Genomic DNA, 22,068 nt, shown 5'->3' with positions numbered 1-22,068 from the left:
GTTAGTAACAGAAAGTGTCCACATTAGGGAAATTAGAGGAAAATAAAATGATTTAATATGGCAAAATAATTCAACATGTCAATTTAAGATGATCTATACACTGAGTATACCAAACATTAGGAACTCTTTCCTTATATTGAGGCACCCCCCCATTTTGCCCTCAGAACAGCCTCAGTTCGTCAGGACATGGACTCTACAACAAGGTGTTGAAAGCGTTCCACAGGGATGCTGGACCAGGTTGACTTCAATGCTTCCCACCCCTTGGGTGGTGGACCATTCTTGATACACACAGGAAACTGTTGAGCATGAAAAACCTGGCAGCGTTGCAGTTCTTGACACAATCAAACTGGTGCGCCTGGCACCTACTACCATACCCCGTTCAAAGGCACTTAAAATATTTTGTCTTGCCCATTCACCCTCTGAATGGCACACATACACAATCCATATCTCAAGGATTAAAAATCATTCTTTAACCGGTCTCCTCCCCTTCATCTACACTGATTGATTGGATTTATCAAGTGACATCAATAAGGGATCATAGCTTTCGCCATGTTAAGGAAAGAGCAGCTGCCCTTAATGTTTTATATACTCAGTGTTATGTTTCCTACTCACAAACTATTGCATCTATTTCTTGCGCATCTAACAATTTAGAGAGTTAAAAAATGCTCTCAAACACAATTTAACCAGGCGCCCTAGACTAGAGCCTCCGTAGCGTCTGTGCAGCAGCCTGAACGTTTGATGTCCCTACTAAGAGCAGCGGACACTACGGCACTTGATGAACTCTAGAACCTGGCTGAAATGTAGCCGTTAGCAAATCATTGACTCTGCAACTGACTAAAACATAAATCACCTGATAGAAGTAGCTGTAAAGCAAAACAACAAAACGCATCCACCATCACAGGCTCCAGTGAGGGGAGGTGGTGGCAGTGACCTGGTTGGTGGGTCCTGACCATATAACTTTTTGACAGGTAATTGGGTCTTGACCATAGACATGGCATCATTGTATCTGTCCCATTATTGTGTCTCAGAAAACATGCAGTGCCATTGAGCCCATTTTCAAGTAGTCCATTTTCTTCTTCTACCATTTCTATAAGTTGGCAAACTAACTGAAAGGGTGCATACTGCCACCTGGAGTCTGTTGTTTGAACAGATATAAAGCAAAGGTTGCCGATTTATTGCCACCTGAGTTATGGATCATTATCGCTCTTCTTACGAGTATAATTCATTGGCTGATCCCTCCTGATGACCTGGATGGAATTATGTGATCATTCCTTAACCCATAGGAAGTCCCATCTAGTGGACTAGTTCAAAATGGTGAAAGTCGTAAATGACGCTGTCCATGTTAAAATGGGCTTTTGGGCACTAGTCATCTATGGTCGAGACCAGCTAATCTTTCAAAGTAAAACACATTAGTTGGTGTTGGAAATGTTGATCAAGGCCATTGTTGGAGCCAGGTGGACCGGCACCGCTGATTGGCAGAGCCAGGAGGACCGGCAAATCTTATTGGTGGAGCCAGGAGGACTGCCGCAGTGCAACTCATATACTTCCTGCTTGGAGCTTTCAGCCAGGTCAGTCAAAAGATAGACTGCTGATAACTAACAGTGGTATGATGAAGATGAGGATGATGTTGATATTGCAGTGCATCCTGGGTGTTTGTCTCAGATAGCTCAGTTGACTTTATAAAAAGGTACCAACCAGAGTCATACATATATATCGACCTCTATATATGGCTCTGGTACCAACACCAAGGTAGAGAAGAAGAGGAAAAGAGCCAATGGGACACATTCAGGCATCTTAGTCTTTCTGCCGGTAACAACGTTTTAATGATCAACCCCTAAAAAAAAAACAACAGGAAATAGGATCACAGAATGTGACGTCAAGAGTAAAATGTTTAGCTGCAGGCTCTGATTGGCCTAGTTCAAACTCTTTGGCATCATATGACCAATGAATAAAGTTAATAATTTGTTGAATTTATATAAAAAAGTCTTAATAGAAAAACAAACTCAAGTAAAACCTCCTATTTTTTATCTCACAATAAAACAACACCACAAATGTGTTTGTCGAAAGTTTCTATATTAACCCTAAAAATGATCTACAACTATATTTACACACCAATGTTTTCCTACCGTACTAACCTACCTCTTCATTCTGTACAACACATTCACCTCGATAAAACACAAGCACGCACACAGCGCAGAGACAGAATGATTCTCAGGTACCACGTAGCTGAAAAGCTGCTGGGATAACTCGGGGGGGGGGTTCTGTGAGTCATTGTTCACAAACGTCCAATCAAACATCCAGTTCATTTGTCCAATCAAATTCATCGCTGTCACATGAAGTCGTTAAGCTCCGCATCCAGGGCAGCGGCCATCTCATCAGCCTCTGAGCTGCTTCCTTCCTCTTCCTCGTTAGAATCCTTGGTGGACTCGTCCGCCGACTCCCCCTCTTCCTCCTCAAGCTTGCGCTTCTGTCCCCTGGAGAAAGAGGGAGAGATTGGTTGATTGATGAGTAAAACATTTTGTCTTTACACTCACATATTGCAATTGTTACGAATGGAATTTTCTACTAATATGCATGATGTTATGTCATGTGTATAGATCATACTGAAGGCATGTCATTTAGCCATTAGCAGAATGAGCAATACAGCAAAACACAAAGGCAACAATGTTGAGGAAACAAACAGACTAGGACTGAACAGTATTGCAGCCATGTGATGTCCTTTGGTAACTATTGCATGCAAGATCTTATCTCAACAATATTCAGACAGAACAGGGAGTTACTGATGTACCAAATCGCATAGCTCCCTTTCCAACATGAAAAGGATTCATCGCTATATTAATAATTTGCCTCGATCCACATAAGACTGCTCTAACAGTAACGTGTCTGATGTAATGAGACAGTAGGACTCTACTCTACTCTGTATCTAGTTTTATTCTACTGGAGCGGTCTAGTTACTGCTACCGTAGTTCCATTCTCCACCCAGCCGACGCCATTCACAATTGGCTAAGAAAGAAAAAAAGACAACTGCTAGGAGATGTGAAGCCTCGGTTATGTTAAAAGAACCAAACTGTGCCGTGGTGATGACGGACAGAGAAAGGAGAGAAGAAAAAGAAGAGGAGAAAAAAAAGAGCGTAATAGAAATCACACATTCAGAGCACTCTGTGTGTGATACAGAAAGAGAGAAAGAACACTCGACACTATGGAACACAAAGCTTTCACCATCTCATCCTGGAATATACAAGGGCTGAGGTGATCTGCCTTTGGCCTAAAAAGCAGGAACCCAGACTTCAAAGAAATTGGAAATACAGACATTGTCATCCTACAAGAAATATGGTATAGAGGAGACGGACACACTGGTTGCCCTCTAGGTTACAGAGAGCTGGTAGTCCCATCCACCAAACTACCAGGTGTGAAACAGGGAAGGGACTCAGGGGGTATGCTAATTTGGTATAGAGCAGAACTAACAAACTCTATTAAATGAGTCAGAACAGGTACATTTGGCTCGAAATTAAGAAGGAAATTATCTCAGAGAAAAATGTCTTCATGTGTGCTACCTAAACCCCCCCCCCCCCCCCAATAGAATCATCTTCCAACAAGACAACGACCCTAAGCACACAGCTAAGACAACGCAGGAGTGGCTTCGGGACAAGTCGCTGAATGTCCTTGAATGGCTCAGCTAGAGTCCGGACTTGAACTGTGCAGCAACGCTCCCCATCCAACCTGACAGAGCTTGAGAGGATCTGCAGAGAAAAATGGGAGAAACTCCCCAAATACAGGTGTGCCAAGCTTGTAGCGTCATACCAAAGACCACTCAAGGCTGTAATCACTGCCAAAGGTGCTTCAACAAAAGGGTCTGAATACTTATGTAAATTTAATATACAGGAAAAGGAGGGCCGAGCACACCCCCATTCTCATCGACGGGGTTGTAGTGGAGCAGGTTGAGAGCTTCAAGTTCCTAGGTGTCCACATCAACAAACTAACATGGTCCAAGCACACCAAGACTGTCGTGAATAGGGCACGACAAAACCTATTCCCCCTCAGGAGTCTGAAAAGTTTTGGCATGGGTCCTCAGATCCTCAAAAGGTTCGACAGCTGCATCATCGAGAGCATCCTGACTGGTTGCATCACTGCCTGGTATGGCAACTGTTCAGTCTCTGGCCTAAAGGCACTACAGAGGGTAGTGCGTACACGGTCGCCACGTGTATGGTGTTTCCTCTGACACATTGGCGAGGTTGGCTTCCGGATGAAGCGGGCGTTGTGTCAAGAAGCAATATGGCTTGGCTGGGCTGTGTTTCGGAGGACGTATGGCTCTCGACCTTCGCCTCTCCCGAGTCCGTACGAGAGTTGCAGCGATGGGACAATTGGATACCACGAAATTGGGGAGAAAAGGGGTAAATAAAAAAATAACTTCCTCCGTGTGCTACGTAAAACACCAAATAATGCATGCAGAGCAGAATTAGCCCGATACCCGCTAATTATCAAAATCTAAAGTCTTTCCCCCAATTTTTGCCTAAAATGACATACCCAAATCTAACGGCCTGTAGCTCAGGCCCTAAAGCAAGGATATGCATATTCTTGGTACCATTTGAAAGGAAACACATTGAAGTTTGTGGAAAGGAATGTAGGTGAATATAACACAATAGGTCTGGTAAAAGATAATAAAGAAAAAAAACAACCATTATTTTGTATTTTTTTTTGTACCATCATCTTTGAAATGCAAGAGAAAGGCCATAATGTATTACTCCAACCCAGGTGCAATTAGATTTTGGCCACTAGATGGCAGCAGTGCGGGTGCAACGTTTTAGACTGATCCAACAAACCACTGCATTTCTGTTCAAAATATTGTTTCAAGACTGCCCAAATGTGCCTAATTTGTATATTAATAACTTTTCAAAATTGTGCACTTTCCTCAAACAATAGCATGGTATTCTTTCACTGTAATAGCTGCTGTAAATTGGACAGTGCAGCTAGATAATAATTTAATAATTTAAGCTTTCTGCCAATATCAGATATGTCTATGTCCAGGGAAATGCTCTTGTTACTTACAACCTAATGCTAATCGCATTAGCCTATTTTAGCTCAACCGTCCCTTAAGGAAGCGATTCCCAAACCTTCCATAACAAAGCCATCACCTACAGAGAGATTAACCTCAATAAGTGTCCCATAAGCAAGCTGGTTCTGGGGCTCTTTTCACAAATACAATCAGACCCCACAGAGCCCCAAAGATAATAACTTGACACATTGGAATTTTAACAAAAAAACTGGAATGCTATTTGGCCCTAAACAGAGAGTACACACAGTGGCAGAATACCTGACCACTGTGACCTACACGAAATTAAGGAAAGCTTTGACTATGTACAGAGTGAGCATGGCCTTGCTATTGAGAAAGGCCGCCGTAGGAAGACCTGGCTCTCAAGAGAAGACCGGCTATGTGCACACTGCACACAAAATGAAGTGGAAACTGAGATGCACTTCCTAACCTCCTGCCAAATGTATTACCATACTAGAGACATATTTCTCTCAGATTACACAAACCCAAAGAATTTGAAAACAAATCCAATTCTGATAAACTCCCATATCTATTGTGTGAAATATCAGTGTGAATTCACAGCAGCAAGCTGTGTGACCTGTTGCCACAAGGGCAACCAGTGAAGAACAAAACACCACTGTAAATACGACCAATATTTGTTTATTTGTTTTTCCTTTTGTACTTTTGTTTATTTTCTATTTCACTTGCTTTGGCAATGTAAACGTATGTTTCCATGCCAACAAAGCCAGAGCGAGTGGGGTGAAACCAAACAGAGTGAGAGGATACCATGTGTATTCAAGAACGAGGGACTCTCCTCTCTCTGCCCACAGAGATCCCTCCAGGGGGGTGAAGGGTTAAACATTCCCCCTCTCCCCTCGTACACCCCTCGCACTGTGGCATCTCCCCTCTCCACCCAGTGACACCTCTTCAGCAGAGGGCTTGTTAGCATGATGCTAATGAGGCAGGTAGGGGAACGTGTATAGTAGGATTACACCACACAGACCTCCACAGAGAGAGAAGGTGGCTCTCTCATTAGTGGTCTTCTGTCAGTTTGTCCCACTAACCCCCACCCAATGCCCACTGCCGTTTGATTTTGTGGTTCACCATAAGCACAACAAGTGGTGATGCTCATGTTTACGGCAAATAATTTGACCACACGTCTTCCGGGTTGATATTACTATTTTCTTTATAATTCATCAAAAGAAGCTGTTACTGGACTGTATTACTTACTCATGGTTGGGCAAGTTACTTTCTAAATGTAATATGTTACTAGTTACCATACTTATTACAGTTGTGGACAGGTAACTTTTGGATTACCCAAACTCAGTAATGTAATCTGATTACTTTAGGAGTACTCTCTCATTCAGAGGCATTAGAAGAAGACAAAAAGGATCAATCGAACGCATTTGGTGCATCATCATAGTGGTCTCCGACTTGTGGTCAGAAGGAACACATTTAAATGTGTATTTATCCAGCTAAAATACACTTTTACGCTTGTTTACATGTACATTCCTTCCTCAATCCCTCCAGTACCTCTGCACATTGGAATAACAGTACTGGCTAGGCTTGGGCGGTATCCAGATTGTCATACCTTCATACAGACCTTGTGCCATACTGGGATATTCTGTAATACCGGCACTGAAAACAACGGCCACAGTTTTCCAACCCCACTGACAGTCTGTATTACGAAGGTTAGCAATGCTAACAAATGCATGTAAAATCCCATAGAGAATGATAACTAAATGATAACGAGCACATCAAATATTTTATACATTGTCTGACCTAAATTATACAAGTAACTCAAAAATACTATTCACAGTTTGCGGTAAGCACAAAACAAATATTAGCCAGCAAGGCTCTTGATCCAGGAATGGATTCTCTGCTGTTACCAAGCGAATGCTTGATTTTGGAAGAAGCTAACCACCTAGCTAGATAGCTAACTACTAAATTAGCAAAACAAAATGTAAAACTGCAGAGCATTTAGCACATTTCAGAAAGTTAACTTAATAGTTATATATAGGTGGCAAACAATTAGTTGTGAATTCCATACTGAAATTAGATTATTTGAGTAACTCAAATAGCTCCGGACTCGTCATTGTGTGTTTGTAAACCAACACCATGTAAAAGTGACTGGGGGCTAACGGAATGACTCATAATGAAAAATTATACGACAGGTGAAATCAAGAATGCAATTTACTTTATCTCCTAACGTATTGCAGAAGATGACTGCAGGCATTTACTTCAAAAAACACCACCCCGATTACCATAGATACCTTATACCAGGGTTACGTCCCAACTACCCTAAAACTAATCAAATCTATAAACGTATTAGATGGTGATGTTTTCATTGCAAGAAAAACAAAAACATATTTTAGGCCTGTAGATTAGGCAATACAAATAAGCTACTGTACATGCATATAAAAACAACTATTGTCCATCTATAATTGACTCTTCTTTCTATATAATTTCAAGGATATACACTGCTCAAAAAAATAAAGGGAACACTTAAACAACAAACTGTCCACTTAGGAAGCAACAATAAATTTCACATGCTGTTGTACAAATGGAATAGACAACAGGTGGAAATTATAGGCAATTAGCAAGACACCCCCAATAAAGGAGTGGTTCTGCAGGTGTTAACCACAGACCACTTCTCAGTTCCTATGCTTCCTGGCTGATGTTTTGGTCACTTTTGAATGCTGGCGGTGCTTTCACTCTAGTGGTAGCATGAGACAGAGTATACAACCCACACAAGTGGCTCAGGTAGTGCAGCTCATCCAGGATGGCACATCAATGCGAGCTGTGGCAAGAAGGTTTGCTGTGTCTGTCAGCGTAGTGTCCAGAGCATGGAGGCGCTACCAGGAGACAGGCCAGTACATCAGGAGATGTGGAGGAGGCCGTAGGAGGGCAACAACCCAGCAGCAGGACCGCTACCTCCGCCTTTGTGCAAGGAGGAGCACTGCCAGAGCCCTGCAAAATGACCTCCAGCAGGCCACAAATGTGCATGTGTCTGCTCAAACGGTCAGAAACAGATTCCATGAGGGTGGTATGAGGGCCCGAGGTGAGGGTTGTGCTTACAGCCCAACACCGTGCAGGACGTTTGGCATTTGCCAGAGAACACCAAGATTGGCAAATTCGCCACTGGCGCCCTGTGCTCTTGACAGATGAAAGCAGGTTCACACTGAGCACATGTGATAGACGTGACAGTCTGGAGACGCCGTGGAGAACGTTCTGCTGCCTGCAACATCCTCCAGCATGACCGGTTTGGCAGTGGGTCAGTCATGGAGTGGGGTGGCATTTCTTTGGGGAAATGTGCTCGCCAGAGGTAGCCTGACTGCCATTAAGTACCGAGATGAGATCCTCAGACCCCTTGTGAGACCATATGCTTGGTGCGGTTGGCCCTGGGTTCCTCCTGATGCAAGACAATGCAAGACCTCATGTGGCTGGAGTGTGTCAGCAGTTCCTGCAAGAGGAAGACATTGATGCTATGGACTGGCCCGCCCGTTCCCCAGACCTGAATCCAATTGAGCACATCTGGGACATCATGTCTCGCTCCATCCACCAACGCCACACTGCACCACAGACTGTCCAGGAGTTGGCGGATGCTTTATTCCAGGTCTGGGAGGAGAACCCTCAGGAGACCATCCTCCACCTCATCAGGAGCATGCCCAGGCGTTGTAGGGAGGTCATACAGGCACGTGGAGGCCACACACACTACTGAGCCTCATTTTGACTTGTTTTAAGGACATTACATCAAAGTTGGATCAGCCTGTAGTGTGGTTTTCCACTTTAATTTTGAGTGTGACTCCAAATACAGACCTCCATGGGTTGATAAATTTGATTTCCATTGATAATTGTGTGATTTTGTTGTCAGCACATTCAACTATGTAAAGAAAAAAGTATTTAATAAGAATATTTCATTCATTCAGATCTAGAATGCGTTATTTTAGTGTTCCCTTTATTTTTTTGAGCAGTGTATTTCCACAAAGGTTTCTTTACACAATTCATCTTTTACATTTGTGTTTTGCATTATTTATCAAGTGTTGGTGATTATGTTTACGGTTATTTGACTGTGCCCGCTTGCGGGTTGATATTCTTCTTGCTTGGTGAAAAGAAGCCGTTGCTGGATTCTATTGCTTACTATTAATAATCAAATCTACCAAATACAATTTATAAAATGTATTACATTCGGATGTTTTTATTACAAAGAAAAAATAAACTACCTGTTGCAGTAGTTTTTCCGATGGTATTTATTTAGGTTGATAACACAGTAGAGGAATCTGATGCGCAGGTCATCTAACATTAGTGAAGGGGAAGCTCACAAAATGGCAGTACAGTAGCCTGCTGTGTAAAACCTTACCGTCTCTCTAAACTGAACCTCAATCACTATCGGTGTCGCCTAATGGTGTGGAATAGTATTGTCTAGCATCCTACTGAATGACTTACTGGCACCACACTGTTTGGAACTATAGAACACATATTAGGAGGTAAAAGTAAGATCATGTAGTGAACAGAGTTTAATGATGTCTAGTATTATAGTTGTTTTGTCACAGCAGTTACATGAGGTTTTATTATTGTCATCTTATCAAACCAGGGCCATCTCAGCAGGCTGTCATTTAGCAGTAGGGTAATCAAACTGATCCCATCAGTGAAGGCTGGCTGCTGACAGCGAAATGTGTGTGTGTTTGTATAACCGCTCTATCTTCAGACATTAATAGGCAGACTCAGAAGGGAGTCTGTGTGTGTGTGTGTGTGTGTGTGTATACACAGTGCCGTCAGATTTTTTTTTTTGACTCCTTGACTTTTCCCACATTTTGTTATGTTACAGATACAAATGAACATATCGGAATCGGACGATATTAGCTAAAAATGCCAACATCGGTATCGGCCGACAGTTCAAAGCTGATGTGCAATACCGATGAAAAGTAGGTACCCAAGCTCAGCATAAAAAAGAAACGTCCATTTTTCAGGACCCTGTCTTTCAAAGATAATTGGTAAAAATCCAAATAACTTCACAGATCATCATTGTAAAAGGTTTAAACACCGTTTCCCATGCTTGTTCAGTGAACCATGAACAATTAATGAACGTGCACCTGTGGACCGGTCGTTAAGACACTTAAGGTTACAGTTATAAAAACTTAGGACACTAAGGATGCCTTTCTACTGACTGAAAGACACAAAAAGAAAGATGCCCAGGGTCCCTGCTCATCTGCATGAACATGCCTTAGGCATGCTGCAAGGAGGCATAAGGACTGCAGATGTGGCCAGGGCAATAATTTGCAATGTCCGTACTGTGAGACGCCTAAGACAGCGCTACAGGGAGACAGGTTGAGCAGCTGATCGTCCTCACAGTGGCAGACCACGTGTAACAACACCTGCACAGGATCGGTACATCCGAACATCACACCTGCGGGACAGGTACAGGATGGCAACAACTGCCCGAGTTACATCAGGAACGCACAATCCCGCCATCAGTGCTCAGACTGTTCACAATAGGCTGAGAGAGGCTGGACTGAGGGCTTGTAGGCCTGTTGTAAGGCAGGTCCTCACCAGACATCACCGGCAACAACGTCACCTATGGGCACAAACGCACCAAAGTGCTCTTCACTGACGAGTAAGCGGCTTTGTCTCACCAGGGGTGATGGTCAGACTCGAGTTTATCGTCGCAGGAATGAGCGTTACACCGAGGCCTGTACTCTGGAGCGGGATCGATTTGGAGGTGGAGGGTCCGTCATGGTCTGGGGCGGTCTGTCACAGTATCATCGGACTGAGCTTGTCATTGCAGGCAATCTCAACACTGTGCTTTACAGGGAAGACATCCTCCTCCCTCATGTGGTACCCTTCCTGCAGGCTCATCCTGACATGACCCTCCAGCATGACAATGCCACGACCAATACTGCTTGTTCTGTGTGTGATTTCCTGTGTTCTGCTATGGCCAGCGAAGAGCCTGGTTGTCAATCCCATTGAGGAAGTCTGGGACATGTTGGATCGGAGGTTGAGGGCCATTCCGACCAGAAATGTCTGGGAACTTGCAGGTGTCTTGGTGGAAGAGTGGGGTAACATCTCACAGCAAGAACTGGCAAATCTGGTGCAGTCCACGAGGAGGAAATGCACTGGAAGTACTTAATGCAGCTGGTGGCCACACCAGATACTGACTGTTACTTTTGACCTCCCCCTTTGTTCAGAGACACATTATTCCATTTCTGTTAGTCACATGTCTGTGGAACTTGTTCAATTTATGTCTCAGTTGTTGAATCTTATGTTCATACAAATATTTACACATTAAGTTTGCTGAAAATAAATGCAGTTCACAGTGAGAGGACAATTCTTTTTTTTGCTGAGTTTATATAACGAAGGTGCATGCCATAATGACGCCAAGTAAAATTTTGCGCTACACGTGCCACACAGCATTCATAACCTAGCCCACAATGTCTGCTGTGTGTATTGAGCAGTCAACAAGTTGATCAGTTATTTGAAAGAGTAAGAACATTTCAGCGAGACAACTCAAAAGGTGAAATCCATTAAAGCCAAGATAATGGAATTAATTGACAATCAACCGTTCCCTGTTGTGGGTGATGTTGGCTTTCGCCGACTGGTCGAGCACCGGTACACACTACCATGTGCGCTATTTTTCAGATGTCGCCCTACCAGAGTTACACAGTAATAGCGTCACTGCTATTAGCTTCACGACATACATACTATGGAACTCCGTTTGGGTCTTTGTGTATCAAAAAAGATACAGTAGCACTGTCAAAGCGGTACAAAAAAGTCTGCAAACAAGCAAACACCGGCCACGAACGATGTGTTAACAATACCGCGTTGGTAAAAAAACATGATTTGTTCGACCGCAACATCTGGGGTAGCTAGCTTAAGCTAGCTTAAGCTTGCTACCTAACTAGCACCAATAAAACCAGCCTGAAAACAATGACCAGAAGAAACTGCAGTCATTTTCATTATTCTTAGCAATGATTTAAGAATCCTTGTGAGTAAGTATTAGCTAGGTTGCCACTTGTTGTTCACCTATTGAAATTTAACTTCAGTTCATAAAAATAAATAGCTAGCTAGTTAACCCTGTTGCCCCAAGCTAACATTATAAGCAGCCAACTAGCTTCATCTGGCTTGTTAGGCTTGACCGGACTTGGTTATGAGTCGTGAAGCTAGCCACAATAAGGATTAGGCACAATAGCGGAATTTGCGGTTTGCCTTCAAAATAAAAGTGTGTCATTGAAAGCGATGCAAAGTAATACAAAGAGTAGAATTATGGCACACTTTTATTTTGAAGGCTAACTGCAAAGTCCACTATTGTGGCCAATCCTTATTGTGGCTAGCTTCACATAGATGGGTCCGACCACCATTATCAATTAGATGATGACATCTAACTTAAGCTACTGAAACAGATTGTAGGTTTGCTCTTTTTGGGGAAGAACATTGTTCACATCCATGAGCTAGGTAGCTTTTTTTATGACCAGCACTGTAGGTGAGCGAGACAACTTTACCAGCATCAAAGCATACGTATCGATGAATCGCTGTGACATGAAATACAAGTGATAGTTATTGCACATTGATTACACTATGTAAAACATTTATGAACGCGTTAAATTATTATGTGACGTGCAGTCATATTCAGGTCCTGATTGGTCAACAAGTTAATCTGACATGTCAAATAGTGTCTACTAGTCACTGTGTCTACTAGTCACTGTGTCTACTAGTCACTGTGTCTACTAGTCACTGTTTTATTTTTGACATTCAAAGACCCAAATGGCGTTCCATAGAAATCCTGGTTGAGAATGAAAAGACTGAACAACGAAACAGCACAGAAAGTAAGTGAAAGAAATAGGTTTTGATTATGTTATACTGGTAATGGGGACATATGTAAATGCCAACAAAATAACTTTCTGGTCAGTATGGTGTGTGTGTGTGTGTGTAACCTTAATTTAACTTGGCAAGTAAGTTAAGAACAAATTCTTATTTATAATGACAGCCTACCCCAGCCAAACCCGGACGACACTGGGCCAATTGTGCACCGCCCTATGGGACTCCCAATCCCAGCCGGATGTGATACAGCTTAGACTCTAACCAGGGCGCCTCATGCACTGAGATGCAGGGCCGTAGACCGCTGCGTCCATGTGTGTGTGTTAACTATTTAACTGTACTAGAATGCTTAAAAGCCCTCTAAAATTTAAAATATCGGTATCATTTGTTTTGGCAAGGAAAATATCGGATATCAGTATCGGCCAAAAATGTCATATCGGCGCGTCACTAGTTACAGCCTTAATCTAAAATGGATAAAATAAAATCTTCAATCTACACACATTACCGCATAATGACAAAGCTAAAACAGCTTTTTTGAATTACATTTTTCTTCTTCTTACAAAAAAATAACAGAAATACCTTTTTTTAACGTAAGTATTCAGACCCTTTGCTATGAGACTTGAAATTGTGCTCAGGTGCATTCTGTTTAAGATTGTAGAAATATTTCAAAAATGATCAAATTGAACGGAGTCCACCTGTGGTAAATTCAAATAATTGGACATGATTTGTAAAGGCACTCACCTGTCTATATAAAGGTCCCACAGTTGACAGTGCATGTCAGAGCAAAAACCAAGCCAATTGTCTGTAGAGCTCCGAGAAAGGATTGTGTCAAGGGCAGATCTGGCGAAGGGTACCAAAACATTTATGCAACATTTAAGGTCACCAAGAACACAGTGGCCTCCATCATTCTTAAATGGAAGAAGTTTGGAACCACCAAGACTCTCCTAGAGCTGGCCGCCCGGCCAAACTGAGCAATCGGGGGAGAAGGGCCTTGGTCAGGGAGGTGACCAAGAACCCAATGGTCACTCTGATAGAGCTCTAAAGTTCCTCTGTGGAGATGGGAAAACCTTCCAGAAGGACAACCATCTCTGCAGCACTTCACCAATCAGGCCTTTATGGTAGATTGGCCAGACGGCAGCCACTCCTCAGTAAAAAGTCACGACAGCCCGCTTGGAGTTTGCCAAATGGCACCTAAAAAAACTCGCAGCCCATGAGAAACAAGATTCTCTGGTCTGATAAAAACAAGATTAAACTATTTGGCCTGAGTGCCAAGCATCACGTCTGGAGGAAACCTGGCACCATCTCTACAGTGAAACATGGTGGTGGCAGCATCATGCTCTGGGGACGTTTTTCAGCAGCAGTGACTGGGAGACTAGTCAGGATCAAGGGAAAGATGAACGGAACAGAGAGATCCTTGATGAAGTCTTGATCGCTCTGGAGCAGGTTTTCAGAGGTTCACCTTCCAACAGGACAACGACCCTAAGCACACAGTCAAGACAATGCAGGAGTGGCTTCGGGACAAGTGTCTGATTGTTCTTGAGTGGGCCCAGCCAGAGCCCAGACTTGAACCCGATCGAACATCTCTGAAGAGACCTGAAAATAGCTGTGCAGCAACACTCCCCATCCAAACTGATAGAGCTTGAGAAGATCTGCAGAGAAGAATGGCAGAAACTCCCCAAATACAGGTGTGCCAAGCTTGTAGCGTCATACCCAAGATGACTCGAGACAAAGGTGCTTCAACAAAGTACTAAGTAAAGGGTCTGAATACTTATGTAAACGTGATATTTCATTGTTTAAAAAAATAGAAATTAGCAACATTTTTAGAATAATGCTGTAACCTAACAAAATGAGGAAAAAGTCAAAGGGTCTGAATACTTTCGGAAGCCACTTTATATATATCATCAGCAGCAGGGGAAGTTCCTTTACTCCTCTCCTCTCCACATGATTACCACCCATCTCAGACACAAGCGCCATGGCTATTAATCCAACACACACACACACTCAAGCAACACCTCGCCCTTTCAAACCAACTCCCCATCAATTAAACAGGTTTTTTTTAAAATCAGGAAACAACATTAGTTTCATTAGACAATTTTGCATTTTCTACCTACTGTTCATCTTTCTCTCCCTTCCCCAATTCCTCCTCTCCTTTTCCTCCCTATCCTTTTCTCATCATCAGCATCTCAAATTAGCAAGGGGCTCGGGGCTCTGCCCTTAAAGTACTCCTTAACTAGCCCAAACACTGTGGTATTCCGCTCTCTAACAACCTGCTACGTATTGAGTAATGGTGGCTTGGCTATGGTTAAAGCTACAGGAATCTATTCATCTGAAGGTCTGCGCAGAAAGGTCAGGGGCTAAAGTCTAACTCTGGTTCCTCTGAGGATTCAGTCCAGGCAGAGGGAGGGGACAGAGCCCATCAGAGTTCAATTCAGTTGAACACAGAGAATAATGTCAGTTCTACATACAAATGTCTCTTTCCTCTGTATTACGTGGAGTCTATCAATTTAGGGAGATGACCAATCAGCATGATTCTATTAAAAACAGACCCCTGGGTTTCTATTCAGATAGTGGGTGAGAGAGATGGAGGGAAAGGAGGGAGGAGTGGAGAAGGAGAGACAGAGAGCAAACTCCAGAGCGAGAAGGGGGCGGGGGAGAAAGAGAAGGGAGAGAAAAGATGGAGGATAGATCTGTTTACTTGTCACTCTGCTGTGTATGTCTGTCCAGTCCCACAACCTGCTCTGCTGCAGCAGGGTTACCTAACTCTCTAAATGGAGACTTTCCCATTATTCCTCCCAGGCGCTGCTAGACTCTGTTAGAACACGAAGATGATGGAACCCTCTGAAATAGCACCTTCATTTGCATTTCCTCATTATAACCTCTGAGATCAGCCAATGACAGAGCACCACTAATGTGCATCCGAACCACTCAGCTAGGGAAGGAAGAGACAGCGAGAGAAACAACACCATACAACTCCTAGAAATCACTATGCAATGTAAGAGTAGCAGGGTGAAATAGGGACACAAAATGGGTTCCTTACATTTCCTTGAGTTGATGACATACAAAGCTTCTGTACTGGACTTAGAGACCACAGGACCAGACTGTCAAATGAACACTTGAGTAGAAATAGTCACTGGCTGTTACCATGGTAACTTCCAGATTGATTAACAACTCATTCTGCATTGTGTGCATCTTGAAATTACCACTGTTAGGCCGAGAAAGCTATCTTAAAAAAAACAAGGTAATCAAAAGCTAAAGTCATCTTCAAAAATGAGATTGGGGCATTCATCTAAATGTAATCTAGTGAACCTGGGTCTGTCCCACGTGCCAATAACATTACGGTCTGGTTGATCTAATTGAACACAGTCAGAGACGGCTTCACACACGGATGATTCAGAACAGAAGACAAACAGCTTTCTCTTTTTACACAAGGCGCATCTCAAATCACTTCCTAATGCTATTATCTGTGAGCTGTGACGAGGCTTTGTGGTGCTGTGGGGAGGCGGTGTGTGTTCTGAGGCAGTGTGTGTGCGCACGCTGTGACTAATAAGTGTGTGTGTGTGTGTGTTTGCGGAGGCAGTGAGTGTGTGTGTGCTGTGATTATGTTCAGGGCATGGATAGAACATGCTCCCCAGCCACCTGCCCTAGTGATGGTGAACTAACAGCCGTGGGCCACACCAGGCCATTCCAGCTCCACACAACGTTATTAGTCTGATGGTAACTGATGTAAACGGCACATACTGATGAGAGAAAACAGGATTGGAGGATAAAGATGACCTGAAGCGCTCTATCCTGTCTCAGAGCTGTGTATTTTAGTCACACAGACAGTCCAGGCAACAATTACACAGCCTACAGGCTGAGGATATGACAGGATTAACTGGGCTGGGAAAGGTATCGCAGAATCTGGCATGCTGCAGCAGTATTTTAAATCACACAACTATAACACAGGCTACAGGGGGTCTGGGAGAGCGAGGTGGGGGGAGGCATTGCATTGCAGGAAATGCAGCAGTACCCAACCCAGTATCTTGGAGTTAAACGTTACCCACAGATAAGAGCAGGACAGGGCAGCCACTACCTGGGAGCAGTAACAGCTCTGTGGGAGTCCTGTGTCCTAGGGAGACACCAGCAGAGAAGAAAGGGGGATGGAAGAAGGGAGAGGAGAAGTGCAGTTCACCCGAGGAGAAGAGGTAGGCGCCAAATGCTAATGACTAGGCTAAATAACTCAAAATATCTATTTATTTTCTCTCTTGGTGTGCCAGTCTCTTCAAAGCAAATTCAGGTTATGCAATACAGAGGAAGAGGTGGTGATGATGGGACAGAGGGGTGTGTGTGAGAGAGAACGGAGGGAGAGCGACAGAGAGCGAGTAGAAGGAAGTGTGGTGGAAGCCCCGACACGGCAGCAGAGACTTGAAGCAGCTCTGAGCTGTTCTTGAGAACATATCTGACAGCTTAGAGTTACAGACCGCTTTGAGGCAGAGCGAGCGAGCGAGAGACGGAGAGAGACAGAGTGGTTGTGAGAGCGAGTGGTTGTGAGAGCGAGAGCGAGTGGTTGTGAGAGCGAGAGAGAGAGGTTGTGAGAGCGAGAGAGAGAGGTTGTGAGGGAGAGAGAGAGGTTGTGAGAGAGACAGAGTGGTTGTGAGAGAGACAGAGTGGTTGTGAGAGAGAGAGACAGAGTGGTTGTGAGAGAGAGAGAGAGAGACAGAGTGGTTGTGAGAGAGAGAGACAGAGTGGTTGTGAGAGAGAGAGAGAGAGAGACAGAGTGGTTGTGAGAGAGAGAGAGAGAGAGACAGAGTGGTTGTGAGAGAGAGAGAGAGAGAGACAGAGTGGTTGTGAGAGAGAGAGAGAGAGAGACAGAGTGGTTGTGAGAGAGAGAGAGAGAGAGACAGAGTGGTTGTGAGAGAGAGAGAGAGAGAGACAGAGTGGTTGTGAGAGAGAGAGAGAGAGAGAGAGAGACAGAGTGGTTGTAAGAGAGAGAGAGAGAGAGAGAGAGAGAGAGAGAGACAGAGTGGTTGTGAGAGAGAGAGAGAGAGACAGAGTGGTTGTGAGAGAGAGAGAGAGAGAGAGTGGTTGTGAGAGAGAGAGAGAGACAGAGTGGTTGTGAGAGAGAGAGAGAGAGACAGAGTGGTTGTGAGAGAGAGAGAGAGAGACAGAGTGGTTGTGAGAGAGAGAGAGAGACAGAGTGGTTTAGAGAGAGAGAGAGAGACAGAGTGGTTGTGAGAGAGAGAGAGAGTGGTTGTGAGAGAGAGAGAGAGTGGTTGTGAGAGAGAGAGAGGTTGTGAGAGAGAGAGAGAGTGGTTGTGAGAGAGAGAGAGAGAGAGTGGTTGTGAGAGAGAGAGAGAGAGAGTGGTTGTGAGAGAGAGAGAGAGAGAGTGGTTGTGAGAGAGAGAGAGAGAGAGTGGTTGTGAGAGAGAGAGAGAGAGAGTGGTTGTGAGAGAGAGAGAGAGTGGTTGTGAGAGAGAGAGAGAGTGGTTGTGAGAGAGAGAGAGAGTGGTTGTGAGAGAGAGAGAGAGAGAGTGGTTGTGAGAGAGAGAGAGAGAGAGTGGTTGTGAGAGAGAGAGAGAGTGGTTGTGAGAGAGAGAGAGAGAGAGTGGTTGTGAGAGAGAGAGAGAGGTTGTGAGAGAGAGAGAGAGAGAGTGGTTGTGAGAGAGAGAGAGAGTGGTTGTGAGAGAGAGAGAGAGTGGTTGTGAGAGAGAGAGAGACAGAGTGGTTGTGAGAGAGAGAGAGACAGAGTGGTTGTGAGAGAGAGAGAGACAGAGTGGTTGTGAGAGAGAGAGAGACAGAGTGGTTGTGAGAGAGAGAGAGACAGAGTGGTTGTGAGAGCAAGAGAGAGACAGAGTGGTTGTGAGAGCAAGAGAGAGACAGAGTGGTTGTGAGAGCAAGAGAGAGACAGAGTGGTTGTGAGAGCAAGAGAGAGACAGAGTGGTTGTGAGAGCAAGAGAGACAGAGTGGTTGTGAGAGAGAGAGAGTGGTTGTGAGAGAGAGAGAGAGGTTGTGAGAGAGAGAGAGAGTGGTTGTGAGAGAGAGAGAGACAGAGTGGTTGTGAGAGAGAGAGACAGAGTGGTTGTGAGAGAGAGAGAGACAGAGTGGTTGTGAGAGAGAGAGAGACAGAGTGGTTGTGAGAGAGAGAGAGACAGAGTGGTTGTGAGAGAGAGAGAGACAGAGTGGTTGTGAGAGAGAGAGAGACAGAGTGGTTGTGAGAGAGAGAGAGACAGAGTGGTTGTGAGAGAGAGAGAGACAGAGTGGTTGTGAGAGAGAGAGAGACAGAGTGGTTGTGAGAGAGAGAGAGAGTGGTTGTGAGAGAGACAGAGTGGTTGTGAGAGAGAGAGAGAGTGGTTGTGAGAGAGAGAGACAGAGTGGTTGTGAGAGAGAGAGAGACAGAGTGGTTGTGAGAGCAAGAGAGAGACAGAGTGGTTGTGAGAGCAAGAGAGAGACAGAGTGGTTGTGAGAGAGAGAGAGTGGTTGTGAGAGAGAGAGAGAGTGGTTGTGAGAGAGAGAGAGAGTGGTTGTGAGAGAGAGAGAGACAGAGTGGTTGTGAGAGAGAGAGAGAGACAGAGTGGTTGTGAGAGAGAGAGAGACAGAGTGGTTGTGAGAGAGAGAGAGACAGAGTGGTTGTGAGAGAGAGAGAGACAGAGTGGTTGTGAGAGAGAGAGAGAGACAGAGTGGTTGTGAGAGAGAGAGAGAGAGAGTGGTTGTGAGAGAGAGAGAGAGAGTGGTTGTGAGAGAGAGAGACAGAGTGGTTGTGAGAGAGAGAGAGACAGAGTGGTTGTGAGAGAGAGAGACAGAGTGGTTGTGAGAGAGAGAGAGACAGAGTGGTTGTGAGAGAGAGAGAGACAGAGTGGTTGTGAGAGAGAGAGACAGAGTGGTTGTGAGAGAGAGAGAGACAGAGTGGTTGTGAGAGAGAGAGACAGAGTGGTTGTGAGAGAGAGAGACAGAGTGGTTGTGAGAGAGAGAGAGACAGAGTGGTTGTGAGAGAGAGAGACAGAGTGGTTGTGAGAGAGAGAGAGACAGAGTGGTTGTGAGAGCAAGAGAGAGAAAAAAAGGGGAAAAAAAGAAAAAGAGGAAGGGGAGAAAGATGGAAACTTTTCAAGTACACTAAAGAGATTAAAGGGGCGCTCTCCTGCTGCTAAGGTGTATTGCGGGTGCAAACAGAGAATGCAGAGTACAGAACGCTGATTAAAAACACCATAATGCTACAGAAAGACATTTTCCATTAACACCGTGTCCCCATCCTACCCACCACTGCGACCTGTACGCCCACGTTGGCTGGCCCTCGCTTCATATTCTTCGCCAAACCCACTGGCTCCAGGTCATCTATAAGTCTTTGCTAGGTAAAGCGCCGCCTTATCTCAGCTCACTGGTCACCATAGCAGCACCCACCCGTAGCACGCGCTCCAGCAGATATATTTCACTGGTCACCCTTAAAGCAAACTCCTGCTTTGGCTGCATTTCCTTCCAGTTCTCTGCTGCCAATGACTGGGACGAATTGCAAAAATCACCGAAGCTGGAGACTTATATCTCCCTCTCTAACTTTAAGCCACAGCTGTCAGAGCAGCTTACAGATCATTGCACCTGTACACAGCCCATCTGTAAATAGCCCATCTGTACACAGCCCATCTGTAAATAGCCCACCCAACTACCTCATTTCTTTCTCTCCTTTGCACCCCAGTATCTCTACTTGCACATTCATCTTCTGCACATCTATCACTCCAGTGTTTAATTGCTAAATTGTAATTATTTCACAACTATGGCCTATTAACTGCCTTACCTCCCTAGCACACACTGTATATATACTTTTCTATGGTGTTATTGACTGTACAAATTGTTTATTCCATGTGTAACTCTGTTGTTTGTGTCGCACTGCTTTGCTTGATCTTGGCTAGGTAGCAGTTGTAAATGAGTACTTGTTCTCAACTGACCTACCTGGTTAAATAAAAGGTGAAATACAAAATAAAATGTCACACTAGTGCACAACTTTTGCCCATGTCCATAGAGATCCGGTCAAAAGTATATATATGAAATAGGGTGGCATTTGGGGCACAACCTGGTTCTTCTGTAACGTAATTAAAGATCCACACAGAGGAAGATGAAAGAAGGTCATTTGGTGAGGAGGAGGAGGGGACAAGCTGTGAGGGATGAGTTGGGGAGCTTTGCTTAGCCATGCTGAAACCACAAGTCTCTGTTTCAACACAAGAGCAGGGGGAGTGAAAAACACACAACTGCAAAACAGCAATGACAACACGCACCCACATAATACAAATGTTCTCTTTCTCTTCTCACACAAACTTGTGTCATCAATGACCAACACAGAGCGAACACAGAGCAAAACCGCTGAGGTTCCCAACGCGAAGCCATCGGTCTCAGCTGGATATGAGAGCAGTGTGTGGAGTCACCAGTGTGTCCTCATCGGTCCACACAGCCCCTTGGCCCTCTCACGTCTGTCACAACCAGGTTAACGGCTCCGGGCTTCCTTTCGTATGAGTCAACTTGTCTCTGTTCCCCCTGAAGACACAGACACACCTCTGGTAGGACTGTCGATGAGTTCTGTGACAATTTGAGGTGGTTCCTCACTGGGTTGTGTCCAAAAATGCAACAGCCAAAAGTAGTGCACTAGGGAATAGGGTCCGCTGGAAAGCACCCTGGGAGCTGAGCCCAGAGGATTACACTATACCTTGATGCAGGTCTAACACATTTCAGTACCAAGTCAGCTTCCTTATCCTTAATGACTCATTATTTATTCATGGAGTTTGACCGTGCCAAACCATGCTAATTCATTTAACAGCTCAGCGGCTTCACATCCTCCGGACCATATTAAAGATTCGATTTGGGGATTTTGGTCTCTGGAGGTAATCTAGTTCATGTTCCAAAAATATGGAAGCACAAATATATACTACTGTATTACCCTGGCCTTACTGCATAGCCTATTTCAATTGACTTTGTTTGAACTAACTTTATACGAATCATCTCCAGCACCACCACAACATCAACATGTGTGAAAATGGTACGTTTCTATGTTTTGTAGTAAAACAGAGGAAGATAATGTGTTTACAATGTCATCATAAGTGTGCATCCTGGGATTTTAACCAATTATGAGTAGGCATTGCCTACTAAATAGGTTGATGTTGTCATTGTGTTTCCAATCTTCCTCTATATGTTTTACTACAAAACATAGAAACGCACCATCTTCACATATGTTGATGTTGGGATGGTGCTGGAGATTATGAAAATAAAGT

General features: G+C 44.3%; 1 protein-coding gene across 4 annotated transcripts in view; it reads right to left on the bottom strand.

The window, feature by feature from the left end:
- Window positions 1-1,784: 1,784 nt before the first annotated feature.
- The window catches only part of LOC135552081 (RNA polymerase II subunit A C-terminal domain phosphatase-like), a 124,345-nt gene continuing 104,061 nt past the window's right edge, over window positions 1,785-22,068 (bottom strand). For 3 of the 4 annotated variants that reach the window (XM_064983470.1, XM_064983472.1, XM_064983471.1), the window contains one exon: window positions 1,785-2,474. In XM_064983470.1, coding sequence (XP_064839542.1) covers window positions 2,330-2,474 — 145 coding nt within the window. In that variant the 3' untranslated portion in view covers window positions 1,785-2,329. The remainder of the gene's footprint in view (window positions 2,475-22,068) is intronic. The other variant, XM_064983473.1, reaches the window with a different exon arrangement.

The sequence above is a fragment of the Oncorhynchus masou genome, chromosome 13 (assembly GCF_036934945.1).
Source record: "Oncorhynchus masou masou isolate Uvic2021 chromosome 13, UVic_Omas_1.1, whole genome shotgun sequence".
Classification (NCBI taxonomy): Eukaryota; Metazoa; Chordata; class Actinopteri; order Salmoniformes; family Salmonidae; genus Oncorhynchus; species Oncorhynchus masou.
The sequence above is the reverse complement of the archived record's forward strand: the minus strand, read 5'-3'. Positions and strand labels throughout refer to the sequence as shown.